Source organism: Phalangium opilio, unplaced genomic scaffold (assembly GCF_054372755.1).
Source record: "Phalangium opilio isolate 3A_F unplaced genomic scaffold, DU_Popi_V2 ptg000079l_1, whole genome shotgun sequence".
NCBI lineage: Eukaryota > Metazoa > Arthropoda > Arachnida > Opiliones > Phalangiidae > Phalangium > Phalangium opilio.
The window spans coordinates 5,768,552-5,785,343 of record NW_028324187.1 but is presented as its reverse complement, the minus strand read 5'-3'; the positions used below and the strand labels follow the sequence as shown (position 1 = coordinate 5,785,343).

Below are 16,792 nucleotides of genomic sequence, written 5' to 3'. Positions count from 1 at the left end.
ATATACTTTGGAAACATTTATTTAGATAGTTAAGAACAAATAAAATAATATAAGGTCCGTCAACTGAAAAAAGTTTGAAAAAGTTACAGATTTACCGCGAAAAGTTCATTTTTCCCGCCAAAAAGTCGTTTTTAGCGCGAAAACCTTTTTTAGCAACGCCATCTATTTGTAGCTCGAATAATATTTTAGTTAAGAATATCGCCGATAGTGGCGCTGGTGTCGAATGATAAAGTTTACATGGTTTTAAAAAGTGCGGCCTGTCTCGGGATATACGTTGTGACTCTAGAGGTATATATGTTCCTATCTCTATGGTTGCAACACTTTAAAGCAGACAGCTTTTTCCTGTCACGTGATTTTTCGCGCCAACGTGCTTTCCGGTTTCACCCCGCCATCTTTCCCCATACGGCTAACACACATCAAGGCGGGCGTATTCGGTGTTGGGATTTTACGGTTTACCGTTCTAGCTACCTCTCTCGTCTAGCTCTTTTCATTGACGTCATACGTGGGCGCCAAAGAATACGCGATCTGTCTTATATGAGATATAAAGTTTGTATGTCCGGAAAAAGGAGAACGACGTTAATCGACGTTAATGGCCTTTATATACGTGTAAACACGAAGGTCTTTTTGCATTCAAAATTGCTATATTAAATAAATTATGTGCACCGTTATTTAGGATAATTATAATGTACACATAATACACATAATAGACCTACATTTAAAATGAGAAGACCAAGTATTTTGTATCAAATTTTATTTCAAGTAGTAACTTTTTTCATTTTCATTTTATCATCGTCAGCTTTGAAAGGTGATGGCAATAATTCATTCTTATAATAGTTCGTAGATTTGTAAAACCTTACATTAAATTAAAAGTTCATGACGTAAATAATATTTACCTTTCAGAAAGAATTAGCAACGCGCCGTTACCGCCTAAGATTTGAATTTATAACGGATAATCGGCCTCGCCCTCTCCCTAAACCATTGAAAGTTAGGTAGGGGTGAAGAAGAAAGGGGGTATACAATTTTCAAAGTAGAGAGACGTTTTCTCTCTGGACGCAGCCACCGCGGATTCTTGTTTCTAGCCCACGTAAGACGTCATAGTAAGGGAAAAAATTACTAGAGCCCCCCTACTACAAAAAGGAGAATCTCCCGCTTACCACCCCTGAAGGATGCTCCGACCTAATAATGCGAAGCGGTATACAGACCTTGAACACACATTTTCCGAGCCAAGGCTTAGCGGTTGCCAAACTTACGTTACTTTAGTTTATCCAGAAAAATAGTTTTATTTTCTAATTAACATTAATAAAACTTACTTACCATGTTTTATTTAGTTGGATTAGGGTTAGGCGATGTTAAAGACATCACCGTTAAAGGTTTAGAAACTATTAAAACTTGTAAAACGGTATTTTTAGAATCATACACCTCCATAATAACTGGTGGTAAAGAAGCACTGGTAAGAAATAAAGTTGCATATGCCGTTAATTATTATCTTGAAGTTCATTGGCTCTTGACCCGACCATGACCGGCTAATTGATAGGTGATTGGTCTTTAAAAATTTGAATTGCTTATTAATGTACCTCCGCTGTCAAGTAACGCGGGGAATTTAAGGGCCTATGAGGTTAAAATACAATGTTACTTGTCTCTAAAGGTTTAACCATAGCTAAAATTGCGCGCTACTGACAAGTGATATTTAAGGCGAGCGGGTAATTTCTATAGAGTAATGGCACCTCCCTGGCTTTGGCTACGTTACGCTCTATGAGAAATTAACATGGAGTGCCACTACTCTATAACCAAATGCAAGGTTAGTTGTCTCTATAGGAAGAATATTATGGAAAAGAAATTATTGTTGCTGATAGAGATATGGTTGAACAAGAATCGGGTAAATAAATGAATATAATTATTTTAAAATTTGTGTTAAGTATGATGAAATAAATTTTAACTGAGTATTTCATTAATTAGATTTGATTTTAAAAGATTCTTTAACTCAAGATGTGGCTTTTTTAGTTGTTGGGGACCCATTTGGGTAAAAATAAATGGTAAATTTTTACAAAAAAGAAATTTGGTTTTTTAAAGACTTATATTACAGTGCCACAACTCACACTGATTTGGTTTTACGTGCTAAAGAAGCTAATATTCCTTTTAAAGTCATTCACAATGCTTCAATCATGAATGCAGTTGGTTGTTGTGGCTTACAAGTACATACTTATCATATAAAAGATCTTAACCATCTTTTAATAACGCCCCCCTCCCCTTTTTATAGTTATATAATTATGGGGAAACTGTCTCTATAGTTTTCTGGACTGATACTTGGAAACCTGACAGTTTCTATGATAAAATCAATGCTAATCGTAAAAGGGGACTTCATACACTTTGCCTTTTAGATATAAAAGTCAAAGAACCCACTGATGAGAGTTTGACAAAGTAAAATTGAAGTTTTTACCCCAAAATAAATATGGCAAAGGCTTAAGTTGAATATGACAAAGGCCTAAGTTGAATATTCAATTGGAAAAGGCCAGGGCTGGTAATAAGCACAAAGGAAAGGCTTAAGTAGAATATGACAGAGGCCCAAGTTGAATATTGGAAAGGGTTAGGGGCTGGAAATAAGCACAAAGGAAACTGGACATTGTCCAATAAATATTATGTCCCATAATTTTATTTCAAAAACTAAGGGGGTCACTGGACATTTTGACCAATAAATATTTCCATCACTGGACACAAGTCCTATATTTCTTATTTCCAGCCCTGGGTATGGAATGACAAAGGCTTAAGTTGAATATGGGTGGCAAAGGCTTATAATTCCTTCAATATTCTCAAATTAGAAAGAAAAAAATCTATCAACCTCCAAGATTTATGACAGCTGGTCAAGCGGCTGACCAGCTAATTCAAATCATTAAAAAGAAACAAGATGAGGGTCTCCAAGATCTTGGTAATAAATAAAACCCACCAAATGAACTTTGTAACTCAAAGACAAGTTCAAATAACTTAAAAACAAATTAAAAATTATTCTTTTCTAGCTTATGAAGAAGATACATTGGCAGTTGGCTTAGCTAGAGTTGGTTGTGATGATCAAAACATAGTTTGTTGCAGTTTAAAAGAAATGGTATCAACTGAACTAGGACCACCATTACATTCTTTAGTCATTGCTGGAGACTTACACCCCTTAGAAATTGATATGCTAAAATTATTTACATCAAATATTGAATGGTTTCAAAATACAACAAAAAATTATCAATTGTAAAAATAAAACTATGGGCTGTTTATTTAAACAATTTAAATTATATTCTTTTCTTTAACGAAAAAAAAGTATCCTAGCTTGAATAATAATAATAATTATATAAATTCCCTAATTAAAAATTATTACAATTATTTTTTTTTAATTATTTAATGTTATAAATCCCTTATAAATATATTTAGAGAACCAAACGTAACCGAGAGAATATGAGCTCAACATTATGCAAAATATTTTTCAAACTAACAAAAAAAAACAGTGGAAATGAAGGATTAACTTAATTATTTGTATTTACGGAATTAATTTTTTTTTTTTACCAACTGGATCTCATCATATTATAAAAAACTTTACTTTAGGACTAAAGTTGTTTGTCACTCAAGAAGCGTTACTGTTCTAAGGGCATCCTCTTCAAAGATTTCTAATAATGCCATTGCCCCATCATTGAATACAAAAGATAATCCACCATCTATCACCAAACAAGCATCAAACATCCGAGAACGGACTTCAATTCTGTCAAAAATGATAAAAAACATTGCAATTTGGTTATTTTTTTTGGCCTACAATTAGCCTTTTTTTTACTTGTTGGCAAATCCTCTGGGTTTACTGCTAAAATCTGTACCTAACAAAAGAGTAAAAAACATTCATTTAGATAATTAATTGAATAAACAACACACAAATTACTTATTTAACCTATTAAGATACTAATTATTATTATTACATACGTTGAGCAGCTGCATTCCAAAAATAGGTTAACAAAATTGTTATTCTAACCACATTTTACACATAAATTAACAAAATAATTACCAAAAACCACTGGGTCCCTTATTGTATAAGCCATATGAGAATCAGAAGGATCAAAAATCAAGGAATTATTGAATCTCTCCGTAATTTGTTCCACCAAATTTTTATCATCAATTGGGACATTTGTATTTGTCTCTTCATTAACTTTTAAATTAAAACAAAACCTAATTAATCAGATTTAATTTGGGGCTAAAAATGTTGTCCATTTCATCTCCATTATATTTACCAATTTTCAAGAGTTGTTGAACACACTGAGGTGTCAATTTATTAATATTAAAGGACCATGAAGTAGAACCAGTTCCGGTACACGCAGTTAACCCTGAACTTTTCAGCTTAACTCTAGGTGTGTTATCCATTGATAACTCGTAATAAGAAACCCTTGAAGACAGGGATTCACCAATAAACACTTCATTTAGGGCTCTGATTGGTATTTCGTGTCTAAGATTGCATTTGGCATCCCTATCAGTGTTTCTAGTTGAACCAGGACTGTCTGATTGTTGGTGTTGTTCTTGGTAACAATCCAAGAACCGATATTCAGGATATTGAAGTTGTTGATCATGAAGCTCTATTGGTGCATCATAGGCATGCTCTCCAACCAGTGTAACTCTTATTCTTTGCCGCCATTTCCATCTAAATTTCCCTTTCATCAGTTTGTCCAATGCTATAGGGAAGTCTTGGGTGTAATTGGCTGGTAAACAAAGATAACCTATAGATCTATGAATTTTTTAAATATCTTAATTATAAACATGATTTGTGGTTGATATTTCTACAATTTAAATTCACCTTGAAGGATCACTATTGATTCCTATCACTGGCTTATCCCTATTATGAATTTTGCTAGCAGCCATTAGGAATGTACCATCACCTCCGGTAGTAAAGATAATGTCAGCCCATTCAACATTAGCATCTGTATAGCTGAAACGTTCCACTACCTTCGTTTCAATACCTTTCCCCCTGATAATGTAAGTAAATATAACTTAAAATACCCTTGAAATAAAGTTTCTAGAGTTATTACTAACCTAAGGGTATTTACAACTAATTCTCTATTTTGGGTGTGAATTGCATGATGGTGTAATAAACTCTTATAATCAGATCCTCGATGCTCAAGCTAATTAATAGAAAAAAGAGCACTGTCTCTAAACCTATTTTAACAAGATAAAAATTCTGTACTCACGTTTCTTCTCAAGTCATCCTCAGTTAGATCAGGTCTCCGCCGTTTTTCAAACTCATACCTGGAAAACTTTGTCAAAACGAGAGCTCGTTTGGGAATGAATCCAATGCCGCCTTCTTCGTTTAAACCGGCTAATCTATCTTCGCTTAAATTATCGATATTCACGTTTTTGCTTTCCATTTTCGAATAGGAAAGTTTAAAAGTAGAAAATAATCTAAAGTTAGGAACGCCAAAGAAACCTCTTATTCCTAAGCCTTGGCCAACTTCAAGTGTGGAAAAAATTGTCTTTCCTATGGCTTTGGTACAAGTGTAGGTTCGTTTATGTAGCGAGACATGATTAAATATTAGCTTCCCGCAAATATTTGGAACAAAACCGACTGAAAACATAATTTAAAGTGTATTTACATGTCGAATTTTCGCGTTTTTCCAATGAATACTAAAAGATTAAAATTACGATGCAACCACCACCGCTACTAGTATGACGCCGCCGGGAGCAAGGGCCAATGACTTTGGAATATATCAAACATGTAGACTATTGACCTCGGCTCAGGGGTCACTGACAAATTGACGTAATTTTAAAAAACGCGCGCGCAAGATTGTTGTTGTAAACTATTTAAACCAATTAATTAAGTTATATCTAATAACTAATTATCACGTACAAAATATTAACGTCACCAAAAAACGATGGTAAATACAAAGGTCAACAACACCACCAATATGGCGGAATAACCCGCGAAAATCGAATTCAAAAACTGAAACTGGGAAATGAAACGCACGTGCCGAAATGGAGCTCTGTTATTGGTTAAAAAGGCTCATCGTGGCGCGAGCCTGTCATTGCAAAATACAGATTAGCGCGCCATCTATGAACTCAATCAGACATCCTTGTTATCAAACACCGGGGATTTACAAGGATACTTGTCAGCGAAAACAATACTGAAATATTGGCAAAATTTTACTTAACTCATGGACAAGTGACGAAATAAGTTTCTACGTAGACCGATTCATCGGTAGTACATGTTTCCGGGAAATCTCCAAGCATATTTTTCAAATAATTAAGGAAAATAATTAATTTTTTAGATGTTACCACTTCATTCCCAAGATAAAGAGTTTAAATATAAACGGGGATTTCGTTTAAGAGAAAAAATTTCAGGATGGCTAAGGTAAATTTTGACAAGTTGATTTAAGCCTTGGCTAAACCATGTGAAAGTTTCTAATCAATTTCGTGTTAATTAATAATTATTTGTTTTTTTTTATCGATTAGGTTGATACTTTCAGACAAAACCTCGAGAAACTTGTTCTTCTTTTTGATACTAAATCTATCGTTTGCCTTTGTGGAACTTCTCTATGGAGTTTGGACAAATAGTTTGGGTCTAATTTCCGATTCTTTTCATATGTTCTTTGATTGTACAGCGTTGTTAGCTGGTCTAGCAGCTTCTGTTATAACTAAATGGAGAGCTAATGATAAATTTTCTTACGGGTAAATAACTAAATTAGTAAATTATTAAATTTCCAATTAAAATATTCAAATTAAAAATTTTATTTTCTGCAGTTATGTAAGAGCTGAAGTTTTAGCTGGTTTTGTAAATGGTCTATTCCTGCTTTTTATAGCATTTTTTATATTTTCTGAAGCTGTTGAGGTATTATTTAAGTTTTATACTAAATTAATTTAAATTAACATTTAATAAAAATTAATTATATGTTTATTTTAGAGAGCTATTGAACCTCCGGAAGTAAAACATGAAAGACTATTCTTAGTGTCTGTATTGGGATTTTTAGTTAATTTAGTGGGAATCTTTGCCTTTCAACATGGACATGGACATTCTCATGGAGGTGGAGGTATAATTACAATTAAATTAAAGCATTTAACTTATCTTAAAAAATTACATCTAAAAATTAAAAAAACATGTCATAAATACCTTAATTTTTTATAGCTCATGGACATTCCCATGGAGGTCATGATCATGCGCATGGTGGTCATGAACATGATGCTCACAGTCATGAAACCCATGCCCATTCTCATGGAGCTCCTCATGGACATTCCCACGATGATAAAACACCCAAAGTTGATGCTGCTCAAAGCCAAATTATGCAAGGTATAAATAAAATAAAATTGCACATTTGTTGCTTTTAATTTTATAATGTTTAACATGGAAAACATTATATCAAATTGCAGGTGTATTCCTTCATATTTTGGCTGATACTTTGGGTAGTGTTGGGGTCATAATATCAGCCATTTTAATGTCCCAATTTGGTTGGATGATAGCTGATCCAATTTGTTCAATGTTTATCGCAACTATGATTGGTTTAAGTGTCTTGCCATTAATTCGGGATTCAATTTATGTATTAATGCAAAGAACACCCAAAGAATTGGACTTGCAACTTCCATCTTGTTATCAAAAAGTGAGTTGAAGTTATAACTCGTTAATTTTGCAATTAACTTTGAGTTTATGTATTTCTTTTATAGGTCATGCAGTTAGATGGTGTTTATAGTGTTCAGGAACCTCATTTTTGGACATTATGTAGTGACGTTTTCATTGGCACTGTTAAACTTGAAGTTTCTCCTAAAGCTGATGCAAAATATATTTTAAGTCATACACACAATATCTTTACACAGGTGAATTAACTTTGAAACCAGTTTAAAAAAGGCCTAATTAATTTTTAAGCCATTTAAAAAAGGCCTATTTAATTTTTAAACCATTTAAAAAAGGCTTATTTAATTTTTAAACCATTTAAAAAAGGCTTATTTAATTTTTAAACCATTTAAAAAAGGCCTATTTAATTTTTAAACCATTTAAAAAAGGCTTATTTAATTTTTAAACCATTTAAAAAAGGCTTATTTAATTTTTAAACCATTTAAAAAGGCTTATTTAATTTTTAAACCATTTAAAAAGGCTTATTTAATTTTTAAACCATTTAAAAAGGCTTATTTAATTTTTAAACCATTTAAAAAGGCTTATTTATTTTTTAAACCATTTAAAAAAGGCTTATTTATTTTTTAAACCATTTAAAAAAGGCTTATTTATTTTTTAAACCATTTAAAAAGGCCTATTTAATTTTTAAAACCATTTAAAAAAGGCCTATTTAATTTTTAAACCATTTAAAAAAGGCCTATTTAATTTTTTAAACCATTTAAAAAGGCCTATTTAATTTTTTAAACCATTTAAAAAGGCCTATTTAATTTTTTAAACCATTTAAAAAGGCCTATTTAATTTTTTAAACCATTTAAAAAGGCCTATTTAATTTTTTAAACCATTTAAAAAAGGCCTATTTAATTTTTAAACCATTTAAAAAAGGCCTATTTAATTTTTAAACCATTTAAAAAAGGCCTATTTAATTTTTAAACCATTTAAAAAAGGCCTATTTAATTTTTAAACCATTTAAAAAAGGCCTATTTAATTTTTAAACCATTTAAAAAGGCCTATTTAATTTTTAAACCATTTAAAAACGGCCTATTTAATTTTTAAACCATTTAAAAACGGCCTATTTAATTTTTAAACCATTTAAAAACGGCCTATTTAATTTTTAAACCATTTAAAAAAGGCCTATTAAATTTTTAAACCATTTAAAAAAGGTCTATTTAATTTTTAAACCATTTAAAAAAGGCCTAATTAATAATTTTAAACCCTACTTTTTATCATTTAATTAAATAGGTTGGAGTTAGACAATTATACGTTCAAATTGATTACGCTGTCATGTGACAGAGAGAGACTTCTGATCATTCTTTTGATTACTTGAGAGAGAAATCTTGGCACCATCAAAACCGGATTGTGAATATTTAAATAATTATTTTAGGGGAGCAAAATTTCTCGGTTCATAGATAAACTGACTCTTTGTAAAGTGTAATAATCATTATAAGAACAGTATTTTTTAATTAAATGATCCAGATCTCCAAAAAAAAAAAATAAATAAAAAATCACAGTTAATAGAAATTAAAATTTAAATTAAAAAAAAAAAGGGGGACCCAAAAATTATTTTATTTAAGTAATAAAAATTTTGAGGTGTTTTATATTATATAATAAAAAAAAGGTTGAAATTGTGTAAAGTATATAATGAGAGATTAAAATTCCTAATTTTCATTTACCTTTTTGACTTTTTTGCAACTTATTCCATGCCTTAGATCGCCAAGGCCTAGTTAAACAAAAGGGGGCGTGGCTTATTCCAAGCAGGGCTGGAAATAAGCACACAGGATACTGGACATTGTCCAATAAAATTTTAAATTGTCCGATAATTTTTATAAAAAAACTTTGAAATTCCAACCTCTCTGGCTTATGGGCTTATTCAAACTTCATTTTTTATATTAATTTCATACCAATCTTCGTAATTGAAATTAACATCAGCATGTCACGTGATATTGCAACTTTTTAAAATTTTCGCGGGAAAATAACGCACGTGGCGCCCTCTAAAAATAAATTGTCTCTCACGTCATTCACCTTCCTTCATCATCGCCTTCATTGAACTTTCAAGATGGATTCCAAAATAGTAAGTTGACAAATTTAAATTCTGTTCTAAAATAATTAAAAATATTAATTAACTAAACATATTTACAGCAATTTGGACGAAACGATGACGACAGTCAACTTCATTTTCAAAGTAATAACCGATATAGATTTCCGATATTTTTAACTAAAATGAAATTAGGCTTAGCATAGGCCTATTAATTTTCGTTCCTTGTCAGGTTTTGCTTTCGACAGTGCCGATAAAACTGGTCCACCACCAGCGTACGATGATCATATTGATGTCTCAGAGACCGCGGAGGTACGTCACGTGTAGTTTTATTCTTACCTTTAAATCCAACAGGGAAAAATTGCATGGCTTGTGTGTTTTACTTGAAATATTTATCAAATCCAACATAGCCAGTGTTTAATAATCCTCCCCAGTTGCTAACGGGAGAGGAGCAAGTCAAACCACGTCAACCATCATTCTGGGAGTTCGCCTATTATCAGAGTTTTTTCGACGTTGACACTGACCAAGTCCTAAACCGAATAAAATGGAGTATGATACCTATCATGGGAAGATCGACCTATCTACACAGGTGTATTAGACCCAGTCCCGATCTCTATGGTTGGTATAAAAGGAGTTGAAGTAACTTTAAGAGGTTTCTGGTACATCATCTAATCCAATTTTTAGGACCATTTTGGATATGCGCTACTTTAGTTTTCAGTATAGCTGTGGGGGGAAATATTTCCGATTACCTACACACTGCCGGGAAAGCCAGAAATATATGGCACTATGACTTCCATAAAGTTTCTTTAGCTGCAACTACAATCTATACTTATTCCTTCTTAGTCCCTTTGGCCCTTTATGGTTTTCTTTGGTATAGAAAAAGCACAACCAACTACACTTTATCAGAGATAATATGTGTTTACGGATATTCTATGGCCATATATGTCCCAGTTTCGGTAAGAATTAGGGGTCACTATAAGATATGTTGCATAAATTTTGTCACTGGTTACTGAGAGCTCCACATGAAGTGATTGAGGTAGGTGAAACGTCATAGACAGGGCTGGAAATAAGAAAAATTTCTTATAGGACATGTGTCTGGTGTTTCCCCCCCCCCCACTAATGTCCATTGTCCTGCGTGCTTACTTCCAGCCCTGGTCAGATTCTGGCAAAGCCACGTGAGGCTTGAAGGAGAGAGGGGTGGAGTGGAACCCCTCCATACCTATATCGTTAACCCCTCCATCAGTGGTGGGCAATTTCGCGAATTCTTCCCCCCCCCCCCCCGGCTTGGTAGTACAACTTCATTCGCTATAAGTAGCCTTGGTACCTCCACTTACGGCACCATAGTCCTAGCATCCTCAGAGGTTCTTACAGTACAGAACTGTAAAGGATGCCCCCTATGTCTGAAAAATAGAAGCTAGTTCTCATACAAATACAATGGCGCTAGGCGGCAGCACTTAACAATCGCCTATAGAGGGTAGGGGCGCGCACAAGGTACACTGGGAGAGTTATAGCGTTTGCCTTTGTGGTCGCCCGAGATCGCTCCATATTTTCGTGTTACGTCATCGCTCTAGCTCAGAGGACCGAATGTAATTGCTCCCAATGAAAGACAAACGTTTTTCAGAGCGGTTTTGTGACGCCATCAAGCGCTCCATTTTGGTCGCTCCGTCTCTAGAGTCGGAGCGGTTCGGATCAATCCGGGAGCAAACCGGGAGGGAGAGTAAGACGCGCCTCTGTCTCGGAGCAGCTCGTTTTTTTCCAATGAAAGACGATTTTTTTTTTCGGAGCGCTCCAGGAGAGCTCGGATCACCTCAAAGAAAAACGCTATTAGGTACTGTAAAACCGAGTGTAGGCCCTAGTCAATCTCTCGTTTTCGATCTAGCTTTCAGTAACTCTCTAGCCGTCATACTTATGGAACATATCTTATAAACTCATGCAAGAACTACAGTATGACGTTGAAAATAATTTAAACCTTAGATACTTTGCGTATTGCAATTTTGGTGGTTACAATGGACTTTAGTCATCTTGGGTTCGGGTTTATCAGGGATAGTTTTGCTTCATACATTTTGGCCCGCTGTCAGAGAAGATGATAAAAAGATAGCCATTGGAGTATTGTTGGTTATTTTGTTTCTTCACGTTCTAGTTGCAGTTGGCTTCTTGGTTAGTTTCAACTATGATTAAACCCCCGCTACTTAATTAATTAATTAAAGTTGAACACATTTTTAAATCAATTTTTTAGGCATATTTCTTTCAACCAAATAGCAACATAGCTACAGTTGAAACTGCCAGTACTGTTCCTCCTCATGTAGAAGCCTTGATATCATCGATAATTCCAAAAATTCAAGCTGTTAGGGATGTTCATGAGAACGTGACAGATTCAAATATTACCATAGTGTTGACAGAAAAGATATAATAATATAATTTATGTAATGAATAAAGATTGCAATTAATTGATTTTAAATAAAATGTGATAATACACTATTAATTATTGAATAAAAACTATTTTCCAAAAAGCTAATAAAGTTTAATTACATTTATCATCGTTTCATTTCTTTGTATTAATTAAACTATCACCATCAGATACATTCTTCTTTTTTTTGATCATTTTCGCCCCCATCTTAATTAATTCTTAACTATCGACCAAAATTTTATTTTAGTTAATATTTGGCAGGACAGGTACAATAAATTTAATGCAAAAATTACATCAGAAGAAAAAATATTTCAAAGCTCTTTTCGTTAGGGAACTATTGCCACGTAATAGTATTTCTTTGGAACATGTTACCACCCAACTTGACGCAATGCAAAACTTGCAAATCCTGATTGTAAAAATATTCGACTTGTCTTCCATTAAGCTGACACGATGTAGGAGGTTTATCGACGCCATAAATAACCACGGTTCCCAAATCAGGAACCTCTTTATAGTTAGCTAAGCCAACAGTTGTGGTTAATTCATTTCCATTTGCTTCGAAGTTGAAGTTACTGTAGGTCTCACTACGATGCGTCTCTAACGAATCTCCATCATCCCAGTACAAACTTCCCTTCGCCTTTTTGTCTGATCCTAATCCTACTAACAGGGTAAAGTTATTTTTCCGGCTCTGTGTCGTGGTCATTTCGTGCTTTTGTCCAGGTAAAATGTGGCCTCCTCGGATTAAGAGTGTAATTTCGTCAATGGCCGACTGGAAAGTGACTCTCGTACCTTCGTCACTGGAATAAGTAGTTCCATTTCTTAAATCGTACCAAATTCCAGCTGGTAAATAAGCTTCGACTTCAGTCGCACCTTCTTCTAAAACTGGTACAATCATAAGACCAGGTCCCCAGAGGAACTGAGAGTCAACGGCGTAGGTGTTTTTGTCTTTAGGGAATTCAAACATCAATGGTCGGGCAACTGTCTCTCCCAGTTGGTTAGTTTTACTGAAAAGGGTGTACAGATAAGGTAGCAAGAAGTATCTCTGCTGCAATGCATTTCGTGCCGCCCTAATAACGTCCTCTCCAAGAGCAGCGGGATCTTGATCAATATTGTCATCAGAGTTGTGGTTACGCGCAAATGGGTAGAATGCCCCCAAAGATGACCATCTAGCGCATAATTCTTTAGTAGTGTTGCCGTTAAACCCGCAAATATCAGCGCCGACCATGGATATTCCGAACATGTTCATGTTTAAGATTGAAGGAATTGTCCATCGCATATCTTTCCAGGTTGAGAAAATATCTCCATCCCAATGACCTCCAAAATGTCCTTGAGATGGGAAGGTTGATCGACTTATGATGAATGGCCTTTTAAATCGGGTCTGGGTTAAAGCCACGTTGGTCGCGATGGTTTCCATCAGCCCATATACGTTATGAAGATTATAATGCGAAGAGTAACTCTGTTTCGCTGACATACAAAGAGTTTTCGATCTTAGGGGCTCAATGTTACCAGGAACAAAAGGTGGATTTTCGAGAGTAGAATCTTTAGGGCAACCGTCAACGCTGCCATCCACGAAGTTAGACGGTTCATTCATATCAATCCAAGCCCCGTCGAAGGGAACTATATTGTGAAACCTTTTGAACTGATTGGACCAATAACGAATAATTGCTGGGTTGGTAAAGTCCGGGAAGACTGAAGTAACCTTATTCCAAACTTTGCCAACTAGAATTTGATCGGTGGTGTTTTTGATAAAGATGTCTTCTTTAACCCCTTCGTCATAAGGTGGGTATGTACCAGGGGTTTCGGCGTTACTAATCGCTGGATCAATCATCAATATGTAATGCATGCCTTCATTGTGGATATCATTTACGAACTCAGGCAAATCCGAGAACGAATCGCCAAGCGTAAAGTCGTTTCGACTATTCATGTAGTCAATATCATTCCACATAATATCGATGGGAATTCCCAGTTTTCGATTACGGTCTAAGAGGTTACGAGTGTCGTTGGTACTATGAAGACCAAATCGGCATAAATGGAAACCCAAACTCCAATATGGTGGCATGAAACTGAACCCTATGGCTCTGGTATATTGTTGAATCACTTGACTAGGGGAGGGTCCTGTATTAATTAGGAAATGTACAATGCCTCCAATGGGTCTGAAAGTTATAGCTGGTGTTGGTTGTAAAACGATCTCCATGGCGTTGCTGTTAAGCAGCAAAACTCCGTGGGAGTTTCCAGAAGATTCTGTGGAGTTATCTTCCATTACTAAATAAAACGGATGAGAGCCATAGAGATTGTAGTTGGGAACGGGAGCGCGGTCGCGGTTGAAAAGTACATATCGACTCCATGATGTGTTTTTTGGGAATGGAGCCTCTGCTTCCCCAATTCCGTAGACATGATGAGATGGTAATTTTACTGAGGCTTGGATCATTTGATCAGCGTAGACTAACTGGTTGAAATTCAAATCAAAAATGATTTTGCCAGAGCTGATACGAGTAATCCAGAGACGTTCTTGATCAAAATCAACTTTGTATTGTAAGTTTATAGATCTCCGTCTTCTAAATTGTTCATTTTCTTCTCTGAACTTTTTCAAGTTGATCAAAGGAACTTCGAATCTTTTCTTAGTGGCATCGCGAATCTCGATATCCAAACTCTCATTATTTATAAAGATGACCTTGATGGTTATATCTTCAAGGTCATTGGGAAAACCCGATGGCCCATATCTATGAAGCTCCAAATAAATGTTATTGGGCTCAATTTGTGATGAGGTTATTTGATATCCTTTATAATTCTTGGGGTAGAAGCAATATGGAACTCCTAAAGGTACTTCAGAAGTGTCGATGGTCAAACGACTCTTCAAGGGTTGCCAACAACAACCTCTTTGAAGACAACCATCTTCATTTGAATTAGGTTCGGGAAAACAATCAAATTTCTCCAAATCGGGAATAAGGCTACATGTGGGGCCATTATTTCTATTCCCTTCTTGTTCCATGTTGTCAAACATTTTGCCCATGATAAAATTATATAAACTCCTATCGCAGTCAGAGCTGTATTTTTCGTTCCTTATAAGGTTAATAAAGACCATTGACACGAAGCATACAGAAATGAAAAGGGTAATTCCCAATAATACATGGAACATAGAACGTCTCAACTCGCGCGCTTTGACAGATTGGGGGAATATGACCTTAACATGTTGGACATTCTGTTGAGGAGGAATGTCGCAAGGATCCCTTGGTTTCTCAAGGAATAGTTTAGTTTTCTCTTCGTTGACACTGCCCATGTTTCCTTAATTGCTATTTAAAAAAGGGGAACCCTATTTTTTCAAAAGTCTTAAGAAAACGTGGGATTTTGGAACATTGCCAAAGACAATTGCGCACTACCAAACTATAAGCTCTATTTGCACAAAAACACGACAATTTCCTACAATTATAACACCATTGTATTTTTAATTATTAAAAAATAATTAATCAAGCAATTAAATGCTTACTACAAACAGTCAAACAAAGATTTTTAGCTGGGAAAAAATTATAACTTTAAGAAAATGACCACTTACCCTTTGGGAACAGCGAAGAAGCAACGACTGATAATTGAGAAATCACAAGACAATGGAAAATTTCCGATAAAGCGTATCCAAATTCATTGATAACGCGTTCAACAATAAACAAACACAAACAAACTGTCACTCGTGAAGGTCAACCCTTTCTTCACTTCAATGATCTTGAAGTTTCAAGTTTTCAACCGACTTGGGTCGTCTGCTATTAAAAAGAATAGAGTAAGGGAAATAAGCTGCAAAAAATAAATCTGCCACTATGGAGTAATATATACGGAGAGGTAACTATTATTAATGCATTTTCAGGAAATTTTCATTTCAACTCCAATAAAATGTCACCATGTGAAAAAAATCAATGGAATAAAGTCGTCTGCTTGTCACCTTTTCCGTGAGACGGTGAGAGCGTGGCCTTAAATCCTAGAAATCCGGCGCATCGCTCATTTAAATAAATATAAAATATTTATCAAAAGAATTTAAAAATGTTTAAAGCGCGAAATGTTACAAGTAGATTCAAATTAACTCTCCCGAGCTTTGCCTTGCCCGAAAAATGGAAAGGTGGAAGAATTGAGAGAATGGGTAATAGATAATTCCATAAGAATTCGAACACACATCTCACATTTTAATTCTAGATTTTTTTCCGATATCGTAGCCAATTTTTGGAAAGCTGTTGTTGAAGACTATAAAGCGGTAGCCCTTGATGTTGTTGTGGAGTCCAAACAGAAGCCTGCAAAGTTTGCAACCATAGTTGGATTTTTGGGACTTACTGGATATGCTATGAAGACAAATCCAGACGAATTCACCTACATTGACCAATTAACAAGAGCTACAACAGAATTAACGCTTCTCAGTGAGACTATACGTAATCCTGAGTCTGCAAATTTAGTTAGAAATCTTCAAAGGTTTAAGAATGAAGGACTTTTAAGGCATTTTAGCTTTGGTATTTTCTCTATGATGTGGCTGGATAATTACCATTCAGATTGTTCCATTTATAGTTCACAGTGTTCCTACTTAAAACCAAGATATTTAACATTTCATGAAAGAATTGTTGATGTAGGATTTTTTGGTGAATGGTATTTCTTAAAAAAAGGAATGGTAGATTATGATGTTAATGAAAAGGAATTAGAAAAGATTAATTCTGATGTAATTTATGCTTAGATCAAAATAAAAATAAAGTTAAAATTTTAGAAAAAAAAATGTTTT

At 34.5% G+C, this 16,792-nt stretch overlaps 6 protein-coding genes across 13 annotated transcripts; 4 read left to right on the top strand and 2 right to left on the bottom strand.

The window, feature by feature from the left end:
* Position 1: 1 nt before the first annotated feature.
* Positions 2-5,715, bottom strand: Nadk2 (NAD kinase 2, mitochondrial). Of its 7 annotated transcripts, none has more exons than XR_016370588.1 (9): positions 5,202-5,714; positions 5,047-5,135; positions 4,811-4,981; positions 4,254-4,741; positions 4,031-4,171; positions 3,806-3,845; positions 894-3,736; positions 714-824; positions 2-639 (listed from the first exon to the last, which is right to left on the bottom strand). XR_016370588.1 is itself a non-coding variant. In XM_089845925.1 (7 exons), exons 1-7 carry the CDS (start codon positions 5,583-5,585, stop codon positions 3,598-3,600), a joined length of 1,446 nt encoding a protein of 481 aa, XP_089702051.1. In that variant the 5' UTR covers positions 5,586-5,715; the 3' UTR covers positions 2-3,597. The 7 variants fall into 7 exon arrangements, 2 of the variants coding, with proteins under 2 accessions (XP_089702051.1, XP_089702050.1); XR_016370590.1 differs by having other exon boundaries at positions 714-796; XR_016370586.1 differs by having other exon boundaries at positions 714-3,736.
* Dph5 (diphthine methyl ester synthase) lies at positions 1,316-3,266 on the top strand. Its single transcript, XM_089845934.1, has 7 exons — positions 1,316-1,450; positions 1,816-1,876; positions 1,957-2,020; positions 2,084-2,192; positions 2,258-2,418; positions 2,817-2,923; positions 3,012-3,266. The coding sequence occupies exons 1-7, from the start codon at positions 1,316-1,318 to the stop codon at positions 3,233-3,235; spliced, it is 861 nt and encodes a 286-aa protein (XP_089702060.1). The 3' UTR covers positions 3,236-3,266.
* A 431-nt stretch (positions 5,716-6,146) lies between the features above and the next one.
* Positions 6,147-9,279, top strand: ZnT86D (solute carrier family 30 member 7). Its single transcript, XM_089845927.1, has 9 exons — positions 6,147-6,205; positions 6,276-6,358; positions 6,460-6,675; positions 6,748-6,835; positions 6,908-7,034; positions 7,130-7,291; positions 7,372-7,598; positions 7,663-7,812; positions 8,849-9,279. The coding sequence occupies exons 2-9, from the start codon at positions 6,276-6,278 to the stop codon at positions 8,894-8,896; spliced, it is 1,101 nt and encodes a 366-aa protein (XP_089702053.1). The 5' UTR covers positions 6,147-6,205; the 3' UTR covers positions 8,897-9,279.
* Positions 9,280-9,582: 303 nt separating this feature from the next.
* LOC149654404 (protein YIPF1) lies at positions 9,583-12,176 on the top strand. Of its 2 annotated transcripts, none has more exons than XM_089845932.1 (7): positions 9,583-9,677; positions 9,746-9,788; positions 9,874-9,953; positions 10,076-10,259; positions 10,326-10,597; positions 11,616-11,798; positions 11,878-12,176. In XM_089845932.1, the coding sequence occupies exons 1-7, from the start codon at positions 9,663-9,665 to the stop codon at positions 12,049-12,051; spliced, it is 951 nt and encodes a 316-aa protein (XP_089702058.1). In that variant the 5' UTR covers positions 9,583-9,662; the 3' UTR covers positions 12,052-12,176. The 2 variants fall into 2 exon arrangements, with proteins under 2 accessions (XP_089702058.1, XP_089702057.1); XM_089845931.1 differs by having other exon boundaries at positions 10,052-10,259.
* LOC149654403 (lysosomal alpha-glucosidase-like) lies at positions 12,141-15,735 on the bottom strand. Its single transcript, XM_089845918.1, has 2 exons — positions 15,596-15,735; positions 12,141-15,335 (listed from the first exon to the last, which is right to left on the bottom strand). The coding sequence occupies exon 2, from the start codon at positions 15,320-15,322 to the stop codon at positions 12,383-12,385; it is 2,940 nt and encodes a 979-aa protein (XP_089702044.1). The 5' UTR covers positions 15,323-15,335; positions 15,596-15,735; the 3' UTR covers positions 12,141-12,382.
* LOC149654402 (mitochondrial import inner membrane translocase subunit Tim29) lies at positions 15,712-16,767 on the top strand. The gene is made up of 3 exons (XM_089845937.1): positions 15,712-15,814; positions 15,899-16,168; positions 16,242-16,767. The coding sequence occupies exons 2-3, from the start codon at positions 16,072-16,074 to the stop codon at positions 16,745-16,747; spliced, it is 603 nt and encodes a 200-aa protein (XP_089702063.1). The 5' UTR covers positions 15,712-15,814; positions 15,899-16,071; the 3' UTR covers positions 16,748-16,767.
* Positions 16,768-16,792: the final 25 nt, after the last annotated feature.

What these genes read in the sequence shown, in the direction of transcription:
- Dph5 (XM_089845934.1), top strand. Translation starts at nt 1,316, where the DNA reads ATGTTTTATTTAGTTGGATTAGGGTTAGGCGATGTTAAAGACATCACC. An exon ending in TATGGTTGAACAAGAATCGG is followed by an intron (nt 1,877 to 1,956) that starts GTAAATAAATGA and finishes TTCATTAATTAG; the next exon opens with ATTTGATTTTAAAAGATTCT. An exon ending in TGAGGGTCTCCAAGATCTTG is followed by an intron (nt 2,924 to 3,011) that starts GTAATAAATAAA and finishes ATTCTTTTCTAG; the next exon opens with CTTATGAAGAAGATACATTG.
- Nadk2 (XM_089845924.1), bottom strand. Translation starts at nt 5,585, where the DNA reads ATGTTTTCAGTCGGTTTTGTTCCAAATATTTGCGGGAAGCTAATATTT. An exon ending in TTAGTTGTAAATACCCTTAG is followed by an intron (nt 4,982 to 5,046) that starts GTTAGTAATAAC and finishes TTACATTATCAG; the next exon opens with GGGGAAAGGTATTGAAACGA. An exon ending in TCAACAACTCTTGAAAATTG is followed by an intron (nt 4,172 to 4,253) that starts GTAAATATAATG and finishes TTAATTTAAAAG; the next exon opens with TTAATGAAGAGACAAATACA.
- ZnT86D (XM_089845927.1), top strand. Translation starts at nt 6,276, where the DNA reads ATGTTACCACTTCATTCCCAAGATAAAGAGTTTAAATATAAACGGGGA. An exon ending in ACATTCTCATGGAGGTGGAG is followed by an intron (nt 7,035 to 7,129) that starts GTATAATTACAA and finishes AATTTTTTATAG; the next exon opens with CTCATGGACATTCCCATGGA. An exon ending in CACACAATATCTTTACACAG is followed by an intron (nt 7,813 to 8,848) that starts GTGAATTAACTT and finishes TTAATTAAATAG; the next exon opens with GTTGGAGTTAGACAATTATA.
- LOC149654404 (XM_089845931.1), top strand. An exon ending in ATGTCTCAGAGACCGCGGAG is followed by an intron (nt 9,954 to 10,051) that starts GTACGTCACGTG and finishes AATCCAACATAG; the next exon opens with CCAGTGTTTAATAATCCTCC. An exon ending in ACCCAGTCCCGATCTCTATG is followed by an intron (nt 10,260 to 10,325) that starts GTTGGTATAAAA and finishes TCCAATTTTTAG; the next exon opens with GACCATTTTGGATATGCGCT.
- LOC149654403 (XM_089845918.1), bottom strand. Translation starts at nt 15,322, where the DNA reads ATGGGCAGTGTCAACGAAGAGAAAACTAAACTATTCCTTGAGAAACCA.
- LOC149654402 (XM_089845937.1), top strand. Translation starts at nt 16,072, where the DNA reads ATGTTTAAAGCGCGAAATGTTACAAGTAGATTCAAATTAACTCTCCCG. An exon ending in TGGAAGAATTGAGAGAATGG is followed by an intron (nt 16,169 to 16,241) that starts GTAATAGATAAT and finishes CCGATATCGTAG; the next exon opens with CCAATTTTTGGAAAGCTGTT.